We start from the raw sequence: 19,433 nt of genomic DNA, 5'->3' as shown, positions 1-19,433 counted from the left end.
TAATGTTAGAAGTTTTGTAAGTAATGGGCCGGGCCTGAAACAGGGAGGACAGGTCTAGATGTTTGACTGATGCTGCTTCATTTCACTCCACTGCAGGTTTATAATGTTTCAGCCGAGTGTGCAGAACATTTGGATTAGATATCGTTTGTTTCTATCCAGTTTTTAACACATCCAAGGAGACGAGCTGCGTGGTTTTCCTGATATACGGAGTGTTGTAAGTTCATTTCCACCATTTGATGATAGTACATACTCTCTATAGCATGTAGAGCATTCAGACCTTTAGAATGCTGTATTGTTCATGTGTATCATCTCTAATACTCTATTATCTCATATTCTTCCAATATATTTTCCAGCTGCAGCAATGTTTCTGAAAGACTAATAGTTTTACCACCAGGTCTTGTAATGCTAAAAAAGAGCAGAAATGAGAATAAATAAAGGAGATAAATCCTCTAAAGTAACACTGCTCATGCTTTTAACCATTTTCAAACTGCGTAATCGCCTCCGTGTCTGAGGGTTTGGTCAGGAAGTGATCAGTTAACATGGAGCAAGGTTTAATTGAAGGGAGTGATTTGTGTCACTTTGTCTCTCATTACAAATCAAAAATGAATTACAGGACAGATTTTGTCTCCTGGCCAGAAACGTGACAGACGCTCACGCTCAGACGAGCAAGTGCACTCCTGTTGACTTTCCCACACTGTACCTTTTATGATAGAATGGCAAATATGCTCCAGGCGTTGCTTCAGGCTTATCAAACTATTCAACTCAAACAAACAGTATGGAATGTTGTCATTGAACATTGGCTGCAGACATACAATGCAACATGGAGGAGCTGAGGGAAAAGAAAAACTCCTCTCCGCTGAGAGCTTATCCGCATGAATTATATCAAGCGTCCAACTCCCACGTGGGCAGATGTGTGGCATGTAACCTTGGAGACGGCAAATAGTTTGAAAAATGGTCACGGTCAAATGCAAAAGTGGAAAATGTAGCTTTTGGCTATCCTGGCTGATAAACAAAGCAACATAATATACAGAGACGTTTGCATCGGCCAAGTAATTACATCTGCGAAGGTTGATCTCACTTCTCCAGATGGGAGGATGTGCAGGGAGATGGAGCGCAATCAGTGCTCTGGAATACCAGATAGAAGACGTTTGACTGTTTATCTGAAAGGCCTCTTAACTTCTGAAGACCTCCAGATAACCGGAGAGGCTTTTTGGATGAACCACTTCAGTCTGCTATTCCAGTTTAGTGATTGCACCTTAAGCAGTTCCACAGCTTGATCACGGGTGGAAAAAAGACAGGCATCCCATTAGAGGAGGAGGAGGAACGCGTGTAGCACCAAGTGAAAGCAGCAGAGAAGAGCGGAGGGTCACGAGTTTAAGACGCACAACTTGAATCAAAAGAACACATGGGATGAGATTGTGACCGTGGGGAGAGGAATAGATCCACCCATGACCCCAGTGGGCTTATGGGTCTTAAATTCAGTACCATCAACATTTCACAGTGTGTAAATTTAAAACAGCGTTGCCTTTAAAGTGGCTCCAAATTTCCAGCTGTTATGCAGAACTGTTATCTGACCCAGATGAAGCTCAGACGCACTGTCGGCGGGGAATAAAAGTTAAAAGCAAGGTGAGAGTTAAAAGAAAGAGCAGAGCAGGAACGCCGATGCCGATACACACAAATGTGGACGTACACGTCTGAACACACACTCAGACATCTATAGATTCATGAAACCACATGCAAAAGTACACAGTTCCCTCATTTCCTCTCAGGCATTAGATGATGACATGTGTAATGTAATAAAAGAGGAAGAAATATGAGGTTAGACGGTGTGACTTGACTTAGTATGTGAGCAGATATGCAGCGCTTTTAAAAACAGCAGCTGTGGAGGAAGTTTTCCGCTCACACGTTCGGCCTTGAGTTGGAAAGAAGAAGAGAAAATTCAAGCAGCCATGATTTGTGGCAGTGGAGGGGACAGCTAGACAAAACCACAGGGGGCAGAATGCAGAGGAGAGGTGTCGCTGTGGTCTGTGGAGGACAGACGTGCAGCAGACAGGCCGCTGGAGTCAAAGGCCACCAACGCAGCAGCAGCCAGGAGGAACGGGACAAGGAGGCCACAAAGCCGTCCCACTTGTCTTAAACGTCTTTTCTTAGGTCATCCAGTGAAATAAAGCGACGGTGTCAGGCTCCATATTTCCATTTAGAAGGCGATCAGACAGGGTCATTTCTGTGAGATGTTTTATTGCAGTGTGATGATCTGAACCTTGTGCTTTGGCCTTCAATCACCAGATTTCAACTCAACTGGACAACTTTGGGGTTCCATCGCTCCAGCTGAGCTCCAGACACTTGATTGATCCCTGAAGCTGAAGCTGAAGTTGTTCCTGCAGCTCGTGGAGGTCCAGCACCTTACAAAGACACGCTAAGTTGATTTTTCCTTTTAATCTCGTCACCCATCTGTTTGCTCTTGCAGATGAATGTAGAAAACCCATCAACTGATTTGGACGTTAGAGGAAGCAGGATGTGCTGTATGCTTTAATGACCACAGGGTAAATTGCTGGCTCAGGTCACTGCTGTTCCTCTGACTGTTCCTCTGACGCCAGACACTGACCTGAGCTGCAGCAGGGTCACAGGCAGTGGGTCAGGCCCTGAGCAGTGGATCCAGTTCAGATTAGCAGTAACAGAACATGACAGTGCTGAGAGGCTTTGCTCTCTGTGGGCCAGAGGATTAATTACTGCTGCAGTTCCTCTATAGCTGCAGCGACATACGCTACTACCTGTGAGAATACACTGAGCAGAATATTGCACCAAGTTTTCTATTGAATTCAGTTAATAACTTCTTGCAGAAGTGCTTTTGAGCAGGGCACTGAATCTGTTTTGCTTGAGTGTTTCATGGACGACAAAGTAGCAAAGCAATATTGCATTCCACAGTGAATCATGGAGCAAAATGACATTTTCTTCAGCTCCAAGTCTTCAAAAGCAACATGACTCCCTTAACAACGACATCATTGTGAGCAGATATGACAGCTGAGGCACATTTAAACCAGCAACTTCGCCTACAGTATCTCCCAGTAACCACTGTCCCCATTATGGGCTTATTGGCTGAGCTGGTACTGAAGCGGCTGTAAATATAATTAGTGACCACATTGTGCTGGAGCTGCTTGGTGTTGACTCCGGCTTTCCAGGCCACAGTTGCAGACCCCAGTGTGACTGACTTCATTTCAAAATAATAAAAACCGACCCAATTAGTCTTGTTTTTTTATTAGCCGCACTTCATTTTCTAAATTTACGCGAGACCGCTCAGCGTGCCCTATGACAACGTTCGGTCCAGTCCAAATAAAAGGCTACACACTGTCTGCCAGCGAGGAGAATCCTGGGAATCACATTTCCTGCAGCGATTCCAAGACAGTGAGCAAAGTGCAAGTGCAGAGAGAGAGATTCCCTCTCACAAAGGCAACAACAAGCCTCGCGTCAAAAGTGCACATTCATCATTTAGGCCGGCTGTATACGACCTCATAAAGGGAGTAATGAGAGGTTTGCAACTCTGTTTTTCACAACTGGAGTCATATTATGTAGAGGGACTTTGGTATAATGTATTTAGTTGAACAAAAACTCCATTTCTTCTTTTACAAGTGGGTTTGGTCATAAAGGTGGAGTGTTTGGATTCTGGCTCCTCCGTCTGTGGGAAACTCAAACGTTGTGAACGTAGCAGCGTTTTAATCATAATGTTGAAGGGTAACATTTGAGAGCTTCTCCATTTTCAAAATAAGTCATCATAATATTCTCCCCCCCCACCCTCAGCCATTTAGTATTCGACTTTATGATCCCAGTTTTCATTAAGCGCATGAAACGACAATTTCTGGGGTCACTGCATAGGTTAGGGTATGGCTGCAGCCGGGCCAAAGAATGTCATTCCTTATTAACAGAAGCTGCAGCTTAGAGCCAAAGACTTGGGTTACAACAGCGGAGCAGAAGAGCTCGGGCCAAGCAGCACGAAAAATCAATATCACACACGAGTCCAGCAACACTCTGGGATCTCCTCCACTCCCTGTCAGCCAACGAGTGAGTACTACTACGAGTGGTAAGGTTATACTCTACAGAAACATGTGTACAACTGCTATAGGTGGTTACTGTTGTTAAGGAATGTCTGTCCAACTTACAATATGTGTGAAATATGATGAAGTCCCCCCGCTACAATCATTCCACAAACATGCTCCTCAAATGTCCACTTCTCAATTCTGTGGAACAAATGTGCTTAGTGTGCAGTGTGTGTGTGTGTGTGTGTGTGGGAGGGGGGGGTGGGTGTGGGTGTGTGTGTGTGTGTGTGTGTGTGTGTGTGTGTGTGTGTGTGTGTGAGTGGCGGAGTGAAAGGCGTGATGAAATGCAAGTGGAAAGGGAAAACAAGTGAAGAAAAACAGAAGGGAAACCAAGAAAGAAAGAAAGTAGGAAAGCACATATCAGGGTTCCATCAGTCACGGTCTACATGTGGGGCCTGGACTCTTGTACCCACACACTTAAAAAGCGGAACTGCCCTTGGGTCAAATGAGGATAAGACATTATGTGTGTGTGTGCGTTTGTGCATGTGTGTGAAATACACGTATATGAGCACACTATCTTGGGCGAAATTCCTGCTTTATGGGAAACCATAAATGCCGAGTTGCTCTCAAAATGGCACAAGCCCCGTGACCTAATGCCACATCTAGCCAGCCGCTGGAGACGGAGATGGATCGGCTACTGAGGGGAGGCGGTTAAAGCTCATCTGTCTTCCCCATTAGAACCATATGAAACCACTCAGCGTAATGGTGCTGATCCAGACGAGGCAGAACCTGTGAAAGAACGCTGCACGCCGTAATTAGATGGAATGGGACACACTGTAGTTAGGGCAGGAGCACTAATTAAAGAAGCATGAAGTAGTTGGATAGTTGTTTACCCACGTATGGGAAATAAAGCCATGTTGGGAACGAACAAATCAAATGTGTTTACCCCGAAACCAAAATACAGACTGTTTACTTCTCCTTTAGCTTGGACGTAACGTATATTCTGCCGTCACAGCTGTCTTGCGTAAACCGAGGGAATGAGCGCTCAGACATCACAAATGAACACAAGCGCTCGCCTTCACATATACAGAGAACCGCTGAGGAGAGTAAGTGTATACTGTATACACACCCGGAGAGCCCGGCCTCCATAAGCCTGTAATTTCCTGGCAGCACGTGCCGAAGCAGAGGCAGGACTCGTGGGAATACATCGAGACTACGCAAAGAGGACTACGCAAAAAGGCAGATGTGCTGTGCCTCCCTGTGTGCTGTATGTTGATGTCGTATGTTCCAATATAATCGGCAGCCGACACGTTTATGGCGCAACTTCCTCCTAAGCGATCAGTCACAGGAGCTCTCAACCCTCTCAACAGACCAATGTTTTGGAAAAGTGGTATTTCCCAAAAGGCCTTTTTTCTCCTTTTTTTAAGCAGTGTTCTGCTGCAGAGGTATGTGGAAAATGGTTCCGCCCAGGTGGTTGGCTGTGAATGAGCCCGACTGGAGGAAATGTCCCCCTCGGTGGTTTCTGCACAGTGTGCTCCTGCATAAATCCGTTGCTAATTTACGTCTCGATGGGTGCTCCGGGGTGCTAAAACCAGATGCCTGCTCTCTGGCAGCGGGGCAAGCGGGCTGGAAACTGTGAAGTGTTGACACTTTTTGAAAATGGTAGCGCCAGATGTAAAATGAAGGCCGTAAAGAGTGATAAACAGGTTAGCAGACAGCGGCCGTATAAAGTGTGAGGTCACGTTACAGGCCAGGAGAGAGAGGGCATGTCAGGCAAGACACACTTCTACTAACTACGGCTGCAACTGCTAAACCAACAGCTGCTGTTCTACCTTGATTCCTTCATTTAACTACACAATAAGCAGATTTATACTGAATTGAGTCAAAGCAGCAGTTCCCAAATAAAGCTAAAAATTGCAGACGATGCTAAACAGCTGCAGTATAAATGTCACAAAACCAAACCACCGTAAGCAGAGTCGGCATTACTGCAACTGCAATAGAGCCAAGTGTTGATAGTGCACTAATATGAAGTCGGGTTCTTCAGCCCACACTGCGCCAACCCAACCTCCCAGGCCGCCCTGATGTGGCCGTAGGGACGATCGGCCCGTGGTCACGACTGATTATAGGACCACAGACGAGCCTCCCTCACATGCTGCATCTGCCCAGGCTAAATATGTCAAGACAGACTGGTACAGGGACCACACAGATGCGTGTGTGTGTGGATGTGTGTGTGTGTGTGTGTGTGTGGTGGTGTGGAGGAGGCGGCTAGTTATGAGCATGCAGGTGAATCTGTAAAAGCGGGTAATTTATGTGATTATGATCAATATGTGTAGTGTGTAGTTTTCTTTCTTTCTTTCTTTCTTTCTTTCTTTCTCGCTGTTTTCCATTCGGTCATTCTTTCTCCACACAATGCAAACATCACAGTTTATAATTGTAGAATTTATCCCAGGGATTTGTCAGTCTTTCATTAAACACAACACACAAAAACACACACACACACACAAGCGGTCAGAGGGATTCAGTGGTCAGATTTATGTCTGACTTTATGAGGGTTATATTCCTCTGAATCATCAGCAGATCCCAGGGGCATATCCAAGAACATACACACACACACACACAGACAGACACACACTCAGCACTCTGCTTTCCATGACTGTTTTAGGATTCTAGACGTTTGTAGTTTCAGTCTCTTGACCAGTGTAGTGGAAGACAGTCCAGCTGGATCCGACACTCCGCCTCATGGAAAAAGGAGAAACAGCAGACTAACAGAATCTTGCTGAGTAAACAGGAACGGATTCGGCTTCAATCTATATCCCACGCTTTAAGATAATGCATTCCAAGCAACTAAAGCATCCAAGTCATTCCTAAACATCACCATCAGCTCTAACAGCATTCATCTCACTGCTGCTGTGCCAAGAAGATCTGCAGCCATATCTCAAAGAATGTAGTGTGCATGAAGGCTTATTTGCCTGAAACAAACTATAGTGACGGAACGGTGAGGATGAATGATGATGCTGATGATTGATGATGATGAACGGTGATCTACAGCCTAAAATAAAGTTGATCGTTGATTCTTTGTTGGGTGAAGCGCAACGAAGATTAAACCTGAATCACCGGAGCCTTTCAGTGGGGAATGGCAGCTCGATGGCGCCATCTAGTGGGGCAGGGGAGGAAACGGAAACATGCCTTTTGCCAAATTCGGTTTGCACCAGAAACGCGAGTATTCCTGCAGACGAGTATGTATGTATGTATGTATGTATGTATGTATGTATGTATGTATGTATGTATGTATGTATCTATCTATCTATCTATCTATCTATCTATCTATCTATCTATATCTATATCTATCTTTATCTATACTGTATATTTCTTCAAGCACAGATGGAGGATATAAGCGGAATCGCTCGAGCGCAATTACCTGCGACGCGCGTGCAGACTCACGCACTCACGCGCACAATACCCCCCCGGCTTGCCTCCTCGGCGCATGCGCGGTGCGGTGTGTCTCGGGGAGTCCGGTTGGCTGGAGAGGAGGTGATGTGCCTGGGCGGCTGCATGCATGACACACGGGCGGGCCTCCGGTCGTCACACGGTTCCGCTCGCCTTCACCGGTTTTCTGGCCAAATTGCAGTTTAATGTGGGAGTGTAGAATTTAATTATCGGTACCGGACAGAACACGACGCAGTCACAGTGAGAGAGACGGGCGTCAGATTGCACCGGATGTCATTACACGCTCCTACATATCGAGCACGTAAGTAGCCGCATCTTGTTGTGATGAATTTATTGTCTGCTAGCTGCGTCGTATTTGCTTCGGTTTTGATTTGTGAGCCGCTTCTTTCATCCCATACCTCCGTCTAGGCTCTTGTCAGATGGAAAACGATACCGAACCTCCGTCTGCGGTAAATCCGTTATCTCTAAATGAGTCGCGTTAATTGGATTTTAATAGTTTTGCTGCCGTGTTTCATTCAACGCACATCGCGTCTCAATTTGCTCCTCCCGGGCTTCACTGTCTGTTTCAGCCACAGCCCACCTGTTGTGGACAAAAATGCGTAATTATAATCATAAGAAACAAACGATCTTGTGTCTCTCCTTTCTAATATCTCGCCATATGCTTTTGCGTGTATTCCTCTTTATTCCAATCCTTTTACATTATTTTCACACATACGTTATTCCACCACAGCGTGCACGTTTTGCTCTCTATTCTCTTTAGGAGCGAGTCCAGGCAGGTCACCGTTAAATAGGCTTGGTCCCTGTGCTAATGTGGGTCGTTGTACTTAGGGCCTTCGCATAAGCTCGTAGATCAACTGCATGTAAGCCTCTTGCGCGCTCGGAGCAGAAAGCTGCTGACACATGCGCCTCTGGCTTTGTGTCTGTGCGCACAATCCGAGCGGATCTGACCACCGCAGCGCAAACACACACACCGGGAAACAGTTAGGGAACAAGTTGTAAAGTTGAAGTTGTCGCTTGTGGGCTGTAGTTACTGCAGACAGAGAGATGAATTATTCACAGGCAAGCTGACCTGCTGCGTCGGATTAATTATAGATTAATAAGATTCTCTGCTCTCAGGTGGATAAGATGAGTTTGTTATGTAAGGCTGCCTAAATACTTTCTCTATCTATCTATCTATCTATCTATCTATCTATCTATCTATCTATCTATCTATCTATCTATCTATCTACTATCTATCATGTCTGAGCCAAAGAGACAAACAGGAACGTCCCTCCTCCGTCCATCTCCTACAATTATCTCAAAACTCTTGTGAGCGACCCAGTAATCACACCAATCGATGAAAAGTGCATTAACAACAAGTGGCGGTAACATACAGATGATGTTGACGGCCTGATGTGCTCTCTGTGGCTGAGATGGATGTGTGTGTGTGTGTGTTAACAGGATGGATCACATTATAGTGTTGCCTAAACGTCAGTCATCGGTTCGTGGCCCTCACAGTGTAATGAGCCTGGGCGGAGGCGGGGTTGTAGACTAATAGTGACCGAGCTATTCTTACCGACACAACATGCCACATAAGAGCATGATTACACAGGGAAGCTCCTCGCGCTCCCTGTTACGCCGATACTTCTGCTCTATAATTTCATTTGGGTGACTCCCATTGACTTTGATGTCATCTCTCCTTCCTCTCCCTCCCTCCCTCCCTCCCTCTCTCACTCCCTCTAACCTGGTTTGTCTGCAGTGTAATCAGGACCAAAAGGCAGAGCCATGGAGGTTGTTACACATCTGGTGAATGACACTGTAGAATTTTACAAATGGAGCCTTACTATAGCAGGTAAGACGGGCCAGTCTGCTGCCTGGTTGATACAGGAAGCAGCACTGCAGTTATTTGATGGCAGAAAGTATTGATTTCATTTTCCTGTTAGTTTTCAGTGACATCATATGACTGTGTGTGTGTGTGTGTGTGTGTGTGTGTGTGTGTGTGTGTGTGTGTGTGTGTGTGTGTGTGTGTGTGTCGGTGGATACATTTTCGCCAGCACTAACTTTGAACTCTTTGCCCTGCAGACAAGAGGGTGGAGAAATGGCCGATGATGTCATCTCCCCTTCCCACTCTGGCCATCAGCTGCCTGTACCTGCTCTTCCTGTGGGCGGGGCCTAGATACATGCAGGACCGTCAGCCCTTCACGCTCAGGAAGACCCTCATAGTATACAACTTCAGCATGGTGGTCCTCAACTTCTACATAGCCAAAGAGGTGAGGGACCTCATGTCAGCAGATGTCTGCAGATGTCTGCGTCTGATTGGGCGCGCATGATCGGTCACAAGGACATGTTTGTCTGTCTGGAAGGAATGTAGCCCTTTAATAAGGTGGTCACACTGGGACGAGTCTGAAAGAATTCCCACAGTCGTGTTTCAATATCACAAACAATATTTTGTTAAATTTAGAGTGTGTGTGTGTGTGTGTGTGTGTGTGTGTGTGTGTGTGTGTGTGTGTGTGTGTGTGTGGTTACCAGCACTCTGCAGTGTTTGGTTTGACTGGAATCCTGCAAACTCATGTGTCTAATGCTCAGGCTCTGTCTCTCTGTGGACGTTGTCTTCATAAACACATTGTGAGAGATCATTGTTGTTTTCTGTATAAATTTCAAGAAAAGCATGCAGGGGCTGTACGTGACTGTGAGTGTTTTAGAGGTCCTGCCTGGTCACAGTGGCTCCCCCTCCTGCTGGACCCTCCTGGTCTATAAAGAGCACACCAGCAGGGATTCTGCTCTCTGCCTCTCTGTCTCCAGCTGACTGTGTGCTTTCTCTCTCCTCATCAGCTCCTTCTAGCCTCTAGAGCAGCTGGGTACAGTTACCTCTGTCAGCCCGTCAGCGACTCAGACGATGTCAACGAAGTCAGGGTGAGCCACCTCCTGACACACACACACATGGGCCCGCCAAACACACACCTACAAACATGTTGGAACAATGGTACATATTGGACAATGGGTCCAGATTTAAAATGGTCAAATACTTGCTTTGCTGTGACGTTTTCCATCCAACAAAACTATTGAAAGGGTTGGATAAGGCTTGAACTCTGACCTTAATGACCTTAATGCCCATGTGTGAATGAATTTGTCGGTGTGTTTAGCTGTGTGTCACTCATGCCATCTGGCTCTGATGTTGTGTCTTCAGATAGCTTCTGCTCTTTGGTGGTACTACGTCTCCAAAGGAGTGGAATTCCTTGATACAGTCTTCTTCATCCTGAGGAAAAAGTTCAACCAGGTCAGCTTCCTCCATGTGTACCACCACTGTACCATGTTCATCCTCTGGTGGATCGGCATCAAGTGGGTCCCCGGTGGACAATGTGAGTAAACGGGCCTCAGACGTTGTTTGAATACTTTTTCTCGATGGTTGAATCAAACTAAACGTATGACCGCCGACCTCTTTAACCTTTCCACAGCGTTTTTCGGTGCAACCGTCAACTCTTCCATCCACGTCCTCATGTATGGGTACTACGGCCTGGCAGCCCTGGGACCTCAGATGCAGAAGTATCTCTGGTGGAAGAAGTATCTCACTATTATCCAGATGGTACGACCTCATGCTTCCCTTTATGGCTAACACATGTACACTTTAAGTCATGATATAAGCTAACATATGGATTTTCTTGTGCGTTCATCAGATCCAGTTCCACGTGACCATCGGTCATGCTGGCCACTCCCTCTACACCGGCTGCCCCTTCCCCGCCTGGATGCAGTGGGCTCTGATTGGCTACGCCGTCACCTTCATCATCCTCTTCGCCAACTTCTACTACCACGCTTACCGAGGCAAGCCCTCCTACGGCCACAAGGGAGGCAAGCCCATCAGCAACGGAACCTCCGCAGCCACTAATGGTCACAGCAAAGTGGAGGAAGTGGTGGAGAACGGAAAGAGGCAGAAGAAAGGAAGAGCGAAAAGGGAGTGAAGGAGACAGAGGGCTCGCCTCGAGAGAGAGACAGAAGGAGAAACGGAAGTAGGGACAGTAAGGAGGGGTGAGGGCCTCCTTCTATGGCCCCTCTAATGGAGGGCCAGAGAAGGAGGGAGAGGTAGGAAAGGTTGATCATCTCTGCAGATAATGTAGAAAGATGTGATTTGTGACCAACTGTAAAGCTGAGGGGAAGCGTGTGTGTGTGTGATGGGTGTGTGGGATGGGACGGGGACAGGGACGGGGGTGTTGGTCGTCTCCATAGCAGTTTGTTTTGTTTTTTACTAACTGAAGCGCTGACCGTCTAGGCTCTGTGCTGTTATGTCCAATTGTGTTTTGGACCAAAAATAGGACCAAATGATCACAGAGACCTGAGACGAGTCGAGCATCCACCACCTTTTTCACCACAAATCCACCTCCAACTTTTGTACTCTGACTTCCAGTATTGTTTTAACTAAAAGCTTGATAGTTATGGAAATGCACCGTTTTTGTTTTTATAGCGCTCTGACAGAGTTTGTATAAATGTTACTGTAAACAAACCCAAGACATGGCAGAGGTTCATACCAACCTTGTCTCTTTGCTTGGAGGGCAAATTAGTGTTTAAAAATGCTTAGAACGTGTTTAGACAAATGAAAAATCATGAATCATCTCCACCATCCACCCGACCAGCAGATCTGTGCTGTTTCCACTCATTTAACTGTGTTGCATCATGTTTCATGTGTGTTACAACACGGGCATAGCTTCTTCTTCTTTTTTGAGTATTTAAGCAAATTTGTGGGTATCTAAGTTATAATACATATCATTTTGTTGGTCCTCATGATGATTTTGTTTGCTGTGCAATGTAGCTGAGGTACAAGAATAAAAGATTTCAGTTGTTTCACTGCCAAGTGGGACCGAAGGGAGCTTTTTTTTTTAACAAACAAATGATATTTTCATTGTTTTATTATTAAAATAAAACCAACACAGCTTCTGGCTGCCCGTGTAATTGAAATAAAGACAAAGCCAGCACCCCATCGCTTGTGTCTGTGTTGGTTTGTGTTAATGACAGTGTTGCAGCTGAACATATGGGCTCCAGACTTCACCCACCGCTTCCTCCCGTTACGTCTCTAATCTTTCTATTACTTCCTCTAACCAGCTCTGGATCTATAGGACAGAAGGGACTCTTATCTTATACAGTAGCTGAGCGTGTGTGTGTGTGTGTGAGGGTGTGTGTGTGTGTGTGTGTGTGTGCGTGTGTTACAATGGAGGACGAAGGTTAGCCTGTGTCTTTGGCCGGTCCAGACAGCTCTGCCCTAATCTTTGAGTGCAAATTGGCTTTATTTTCAAAAGAGCTTATTTCCACGTCACTCCGATAACTCTAATCTCCCATCAGGACACTACTGCAATGCTGAGCAGGTATATGTCGAAGTCATTTGTCTTAGATATACAGTGTATTGATTTAAAGCAGTTTATAAATACAGTATATAAATACATTGTACATGATTGTGAATCAGGATCAAAAGAACTGAAAACTCTACATGCTTGCATTCTGTTCACTAGAATGAGACAAACATCCTTCCCCCACTTTATTCCTCCATATTTTGGAATCAAATGAGGGTGTCTATTAAATTATTCATCCACTCTGCTTTAAGTGTTTTTATGAGGCTCACATCACATCCATCCATTCCTGATACATTTGTCCCAAGCTACAGGGAATTTCAATTTTCCCTTTCCGGTTGTAGCTTGTGAAAGCTCCTTTGCCCCGTCTTCCTCTTGTTGCACAGCCTCACACACTTCTCCCTCAGCTCTTCCTCCAGCTTACACTCATTCCACATCTTCCTCTTTCCATCACCCAACTGATCCTGACACCACACCGACACTACCTCTCTCCCGCAAAGGTGGAAACAGGGTGGAGGTGTCGGGAGTGCAAAGGTTGTAGATGTAAGACATACAGGAGACACAGGTGAGGAGGTGCGTTTGTCCTCCGCGGTGACACACAGGAGGTCTAAGCCGTGAAGGACTAAGAGGATTACAGAAGGCCAAGGCTTTTCTATCAAAGGCATTTAACTCAGGTCACTATAACCTACAGGCCGACTGGTGCAGGAACCTGCATACACACACAGTATAGAAGTGTCCTTGAAATGGCTGAATGTCTATTGTAAGCAACTAAATGTATAATGATTTAAGACTTTTACATCCTGCTGCTCAGATGCACTAATATGTGACACACACTGTTGCATCCCAATTTCACACTTACACACGTTCGATAATGTTATTCATGCCACTGACGATGACGATGATGAGGATGATAATATATACGCAGACCCAGAAAAGCTTAATCGTTGGATGACAGTCCAGTGACCCTGCAGGCTTGTGAGAGAGTCTGAAAGAGTCAGTGCGCTCAGTTTGCAGGGGTTAAGCTCCACAAACCCCGACCCATTACATTTACAGCTCATTAGCAATTATATGACTAAGGAGCTCATTCTGGCCTAACAGGGTTGAAGCAGTCAGCATTTTGCTGGGCCTGCCTCCATGTGCTGGGTCCCTTTATGCTACAAGAGCGCCCTCTGCTGGGCTTGGAGTAGATGAGAGGTCACAGAAAGAGGCACATGAGGAAACATGCTGTAAAATGAGGATGCTTACACAAATAACAGTAAACAGAAATCCAAGCGTTGCCTTTATAACTGCATCACTTCTCTTACCTTTCCAAAAGCTTACTTTCAAAACCATTTGGCTCATCATCCAAATCAGCTACACTTGGCTGTCATATTGGATTGTTTATAAGATTTTATCCACCAGGGATCGATCCAATGCATGCAAACACACCGCCACTATCACACATAGCCTCGTTAATTACCATATATTGAATCTTATTAAACACTTGACACTGGCTTCTTGTACGTCTTGACGTGCTGACGTCACTGCCCACATGGCCTGTGCCCCTGCAGTGCCTGGCTGGCTGTGCCCAGAGTCAGCGGCACAGTGTTCTGCGGTAAGGACTCAAACAGGATGCCAAGCTCTCTGTAAAGCAACATTAAAGTGTTTAGAGTCGTTATGTGGCCTATTAGCGGCGGAAGTTAGTTAATCGTGCAGCAGTTCATCTCTACCGGCTCTGCGTGGACAAAAAGGAAAGTTGCACAGCGGATGTGGCTGAACAAACAGAAGGTCTTGGTGAACAGCGACATCTAGTGGCTAGAATGGCCGAGGTCTTACTACAACAACAACATCACAATCAAATGAAATACCTCTATCAAACATTGTCGCTGTCTGATGGTTAAAATCAGGCCAAGTCTTGTATTATGATATATATCAGTGTTATATATCTACACATTGTCGATGCTGCAGCCTACATATAGATGATAAATGTAGTTTGCCTTGTTCAAACTTGATATTGTTTTTTGTTGAGAACGAACAGTTTGATATCGCTGTGTTAACTTCAGTGGAGGAGAGGATGAAGTCTGCCGCTGGTGGCGCTGTTGCTCCCCCATCGTTCCCAGACAATAACGCAGGGAGGAGGCAACACCGGGCTCCCTCGCCGGCCAGAGCCCAGGAAGGGGCCTCCAAACGAGCTCCGAGACGCTCCGGCAAGACCAGATCTCCACTTCCAGCAGGGCGGGGTAGACGTGTCGGCCTCCCGGAGAGCCTGAGGGCCGGTGACGGAAGAGAGAGGGAGCCAGAGAGCCCCGGCGCGGCTGCTGTTCAGCCGGATGGTGCTGAAACTGATCTTGTCACTACACGGAACAGGGCGGATGCTGTCGGAGAAGACGAGGGGAGAGTCGATCCGGCGGCCCGTCGCTCCGCTCCGCGCCTGCCTTGCCTTAAAGGGGAAACACCCCAGCGGTTCTGGTGTCTCGCCTCGGTGAGGGAGAAAGCGCAGAGGCCCGGAGAGGAAGACAGACACGCGGGGAGAAGCGGCGCGTCTGCGGGCCTGTCGGGTCCGGGTCTTGGTCCGGGTCTGGGTCTGTGCCTGTGGAGCGGAGGATGCTTACAGACTGAACTCATCCACTACCATCTGCATAAGAAGCTGAAGAGAAACGCTGCCATGATGCAAACCAGGACCGGCGGCTTTGAGGCCGCTCGACACGAGTCGGAGCCGGCTACCGAGGCGACAGAGGCGGCGTCCGTGACACAGCAGGACGAGGCCTTCGACGAAGAGATGGAGAGGCTGCTGGAGGAAAACGAGAATCTCCAGGTTTGACGCTCCGCATCTTAGATTTAATTTGACGTCAAAATGAAATCAATACATTTGTAAAAGTGGACATGCTATATGTTTGTATTGTAAAGAGAAAGAGCAGCTAACTAGCTAGCTAATACATCTGGCCTCATTTCACATCCTCCATATCTTCACTGAGGCTAATCCAATACTACAGACAGCTATAATTGGTTATTGATCACCCAGGCACCTATTTAGGAAGGATCAATGAAAAAGTGTTCAAAAGAGGAATAATCAACAGACAGGATTTGCATTTTATGTGTTTGCAAATGTAGAAAATAAGTCATTCACATGGTTTGTACTCAGCAAAACTGAATACTTATTTTCCAAAGGTCTTTATGTTTAGCAAATATCTTAAATTAAAAGTCCTAAAATAATGTAATCTAATCCAACTATAGTGTGAGATTCAAGAGATGAGGATAGAGATGGACGAGATGCGGGACACATTCTATGAAGAGGACACTTGTCAGCTGCAGGAAATGAGACGTGAGCTGGAAAGAGCCAATAAGAACTGCAGGATCCTGCAGTATCGTTTGCGGAAGGCCGAGAGGAAGAGGCTGCGCTACGCCCAGACGGGAGAGATCGATGAAGAGCTGCTCAGGAGTCTGGAACAAGACCTGAAGGTAGAGAGGGGAGGGAGGGGAAGGGGAAGGGGGGAGATGTCTCAGTCCATTTGTCTGTCTGGGTGCAATTTGTTGGCGGTTTGGGTGATTACAGTCTTCAGGCTGTGCGAGCTAGCGAGGAGCAACAATCGGTCTGAGCTTGACCTGCTTGCGTTTTGCTGGATCACAGGTGGCGAAGGACGTTTCTGTGAGACTACACCACGAGCTGGAGAAGGTGGAGGAGAAACGTACCAAGACAGAGGATGAGAACGAGAAACTGAGACAGAAGCTGATAGAGGTGGAAGTGACAAAACAAGCTCTGCAGAATGAACTTGACAAATCCAAAGAGGTGAGAGCACAAACACCGTTAAACACCAGATACAGACGAACCCTAAACATGCAGTGATGATTTGATGATTTGTCTTCCAATAGTCTCAAAAGAGAAGAGGAAGCAAGGACGTCCAGAGGACGGACAAGAAATCAGCACAGACGCCTACTGAGGTGAGATGCAATGGAGCCACTGTTTAGTCCCCAGCGTGTTAAATACGTCCAAATGGAATAAATAATTCACAGAATCTCCACATTGCACAGTTGTAGCTTGTGTCCAGGCTCTGATTACATTAGAATGAGTGGAACTGAGACTCTCACACACCGGTCTGGACTTCTGCATCCACTCTGCCCGCTTACTTACAGTATTACTTTATTCTTTACAAATATACTTTCTCTCTGTTCTCCAGGAGGACAATGAGGACCTTAAGTGTCAGCTGGCCTTCATCAAAGAGGAGGCGGTCCTGATGAGGAAGAAGACAGCCAAGATTGACAAAGAGAAGGACCGGCTGGAGCAAGAGCTGCAGAAGTACCGCTCCTTCTACGGCGAGCTGGACAGCACCCACCCCAAAGGAGAGGCCGGGGGGCCGCCCACCACCCGAGAGTCGGAGCTGAAGCTACGCCTCCGCCTGGTGGAGGAGGAGGCCAACATCCTGGGGAGGAAAATAGTAGAGTTGGAGGTGAGCGAAGGAGACAATCCTGCAAATGTAGCTGAAACCCTGATATGAACCTACTGGCCACCTGCTACTTCCTCTTTTCCCCACAGGTTGAGAACCGTGGCTTGAGGGCAGAGCTGGATGACCTCCGCGGTGAAGGGGAGGGGGCGGGCGGCGACGGGAGCGGATCGATGGGCAGGGGGAGCGGCGGGCGCGGCCTGGGCGAGGACCTGACGGAGCTCCGGCAGCAGCTGCAGCTGGTGGAGGACGAGGCGGAGCTGCTGAGGAGGAACCTGGCCGACGCCGAAGACCAGAACAAGAGAGTGACGGGCGAACTCAACAAGCTGCGCTTCAAAACAGGAACACAAGAGGGCGGCGGCAGGCACGGAGGAAGCTGGGGGATTGATGGAGCAAAGGTAGAAGCTCTGCAGGAGGAGCTGAAGGCAGCAAGGCTACAGATTAATGACCTGAGTGGGAAAGTAAGAAGGTTTATTGATCTTTACTCAAATATGACGTGTATGTTTTATTGTGCTAGAAGAAGAATTTTCTTCTCTCTTCTGCAGCAACAACATCTCTCTCACTCTCTCTACCTCTCTCTCTCTCTCACTCTCTCACTCTCTCTACCTCTCTCTCGCTCTCTCTCTCCCCCTCTCTCTCTCTCCCCCTCTCTCTCTCTCTCTCTCCCCCTCTCTCTCTCTCTCTCTCTCTCTCTCTCTCTCTCTCTCTCTCTCACTCTCTCTACCTCTCTCTCTCACTCACTCCTCAGGTGATGCAGCTCCAGTATGAGAACCGTGTCCTCCTCTCCAACATGCAGCGTTACGACCTGGCCTCCCATCTGTCCTTGCGGCCCAGCCCGCGGGACAGCGACGCCGAGAGCGACGCCGGCGGCACAACAAGCGGCCGGCGTGAGAGCGACGAAGACTCCACCTCCTCTCGCCTGCTGCCTCCACACCGCAAACGCGAGGGTCCCGTGGGCGGAGAGAGCGACCCGGACGAGGTCAGAAACACTAATGGTGGCAGCCGCTGCCTGACGCCCACGCTGGGTCTCTACACCCCCACTGGGTCCGAGGGTGGCGCCTCCTCCGCCTGCTCGGCCATGGCGCGCTTCCTGCCCGGCGGCCGGTGCAGCCTGCGTGACAGGCAGCAAATGATCGACATCCGCTTGGAGGCGGAGAGGCTGGTGAGGACCATCGACAGGCTCATCGCCGACACGGCCTCCGTCATCTCAGAGGCGCGGCTCTTCGTCACCAACGGCGACCTGATGTTTGGGCGAGGAGGGGAGGATGGCGGTGAAGAGGACGGGGGCAGGATCAGGGAACACGAGCTGCTCTATCGCATTAACGCCCAGATGAAGGCCTTCAGGAAAGAGCTGCAGGCCTTCATAGACAAACTGGAAGTGCCCCGACTGGATGACAGGGAGAGAGACGAGCCGCTGTCGGTGAGGGAGGAGACTGATTATTAATTTGAAATGTTGCAGTAATACTTTGATTATGCAGGTGTGACGTCTCAAAGATGTAATTCTGATCCTTTATGTTTCCTCTCCACATTCAAACCCAATTTGTTTCCCCTCATCCACTCTGGTTTGTGGCTCCTTCCTCCTCCCAGATGTTCCAGCCCATCATCTTGCTCATCCTCATCCTGGTGTTGTTCTCCTCCCTCTCCTACGCCACCATCTTCAAACTAGTCTTTCTCTTCACCCTTTTCTTTGTCCTGTGACGCGCACACACACCCCCTTAATTTGCATCGTCCTTTTGTTTTTGTTTTTGTCTCCGCTCCCTTTTGTTTGTTTGTTTGTGTGTTTGTGTTTTCGCCCACCTCCATTTGTTGCCAAGGTAACCAAGAGCACAGAAAAAAAGCCCAGCATTCGCCCAACGACCCAAATCACATTCGAGGAGGCCTGCAGGCTGAATTTAACACTGGAGTCGCCGCTGCTCATAGCACAACAACAACAACAACAACAACAACAACAACAACAACACCGCCATCTTAACAGCCACAGGTGGGAATATGAACACAGAAAAACAGATCTGATGGTTTCATTTCTTATATGTGTCTGTTTGGACCAGGAAAATAAGACGAACCGTGCAACCATATAGCAAAATGTTGGATCCAACCACAAAGTCTCCATCTCCCAAAGCTGCTATACGTCCTGCTTTAACCTCCTATCTATTTATACTCTTATTTATGTCCCCAGTCAGCCCGTCTTTGTGTTGTCATGGCTGCACATCAGTAAAGGTAACGTC

The 19,433-nt window shown here is 47.5% G+C and overlaps 2 protein-coding genes across 4 annotated transcripts; both read left to right on the top strand.

The window, feature by feature from the left end:
• Positions 1-1,884: 1,884 nt before the first annotated feature.
• Positions 1,885-12,413, top strand: LOC143008443 (very long chain fatty acid elongase 4-like). Of its 3 annotated transcripts, XM_076160209.1 has the most exons (8): positions 1,885-2,151; positions 2,287-4,056; positions 9,217-9,309; positions 9,540-9,727; positions 10,290-10,370; positions 10,645-10,816; positions 10,913-11,040; positions 11,132-12,413. In XM_076160209.1, exons 3-8 carry the CDS (start codon positions 9,243-9,245, stop codon positions 11,411-11,413), a joined length of 918 nt encoding a protein of 305 aa, XP_076016324.1. In that variant the 5' UTR covers positions 1,885-2,151; positions 2,287-4,056; positions 9,217-9,242; the 3' UTR covers positions 11,414-12,413. The 3 variants fall into 3 exon arrangements, with proteins under 3 accessions (XP_076016324.1, XP_076016326.1, XP_076016323.1); XM_076160211.1 differs by lacking the exons at positions 1,885-2,151; positions 2,287-4,056 and adding an exon at positions 4,070-6,220; XM_076160208.1 differs by lacking the exons at positions 1,885-2,151; positions 2,287-4,056 and adding an exon at positions 7,540-7,779.
• Positions 12,414-15,361: 2,948 nt separating this feature from the next.
• Positions 15,362-19,150, top strand: LOC143008442 (microtubule cross-linking factor 3-like). The gene is made up of 8 exons (XM_076160207.1): positions 15,362-15,584; positions 16,004-16,228; positions 16,398-16,556; positions 16,640-16,708; positions 16,945-17,214; positions 17,301-17,669; positions 17,957-18,628; positions 18,796-19,150. The coding sequence occupies exons 1-8, from the start codon at positions 15,435-15,437 to the stop codon at positions 18,904-18,906; spliced, it is 2,025 nt and encodes a 674-aa protein (XP_076016322.1). The 5' UTR covers positions 15,362-15,434; the 3' UTR covers positions 18,907-19,150.
• Positions 19,151-19,433: the final 283 nt, after the last annotated feature.

The sequence above is a fragment of the Genypterus blacodes genome, unplaced genomic scaffold (genome assembly GCF_046128005.1).
Source record: "Genypterus blacodes isolate CSIRO-AG114 ecotype Tasmania unplaced genomic scaffold, CSIRO-AGI_Gbla_v1 ptg000104l_1, whole genome shotgun sequence".
Classification (NCBI taxonomy): Eukaryota; Metazoa; Chordata; class Actinopteri; order Ophidiiformes; family Ophidiidae; genus Genypterus; species Genypterus blacodes.
The sequence above is the reverse complement of the archived record's forward strand: the minus strand, read 5'-3'. Positions and strand labels throughout refer to the sequence as shown.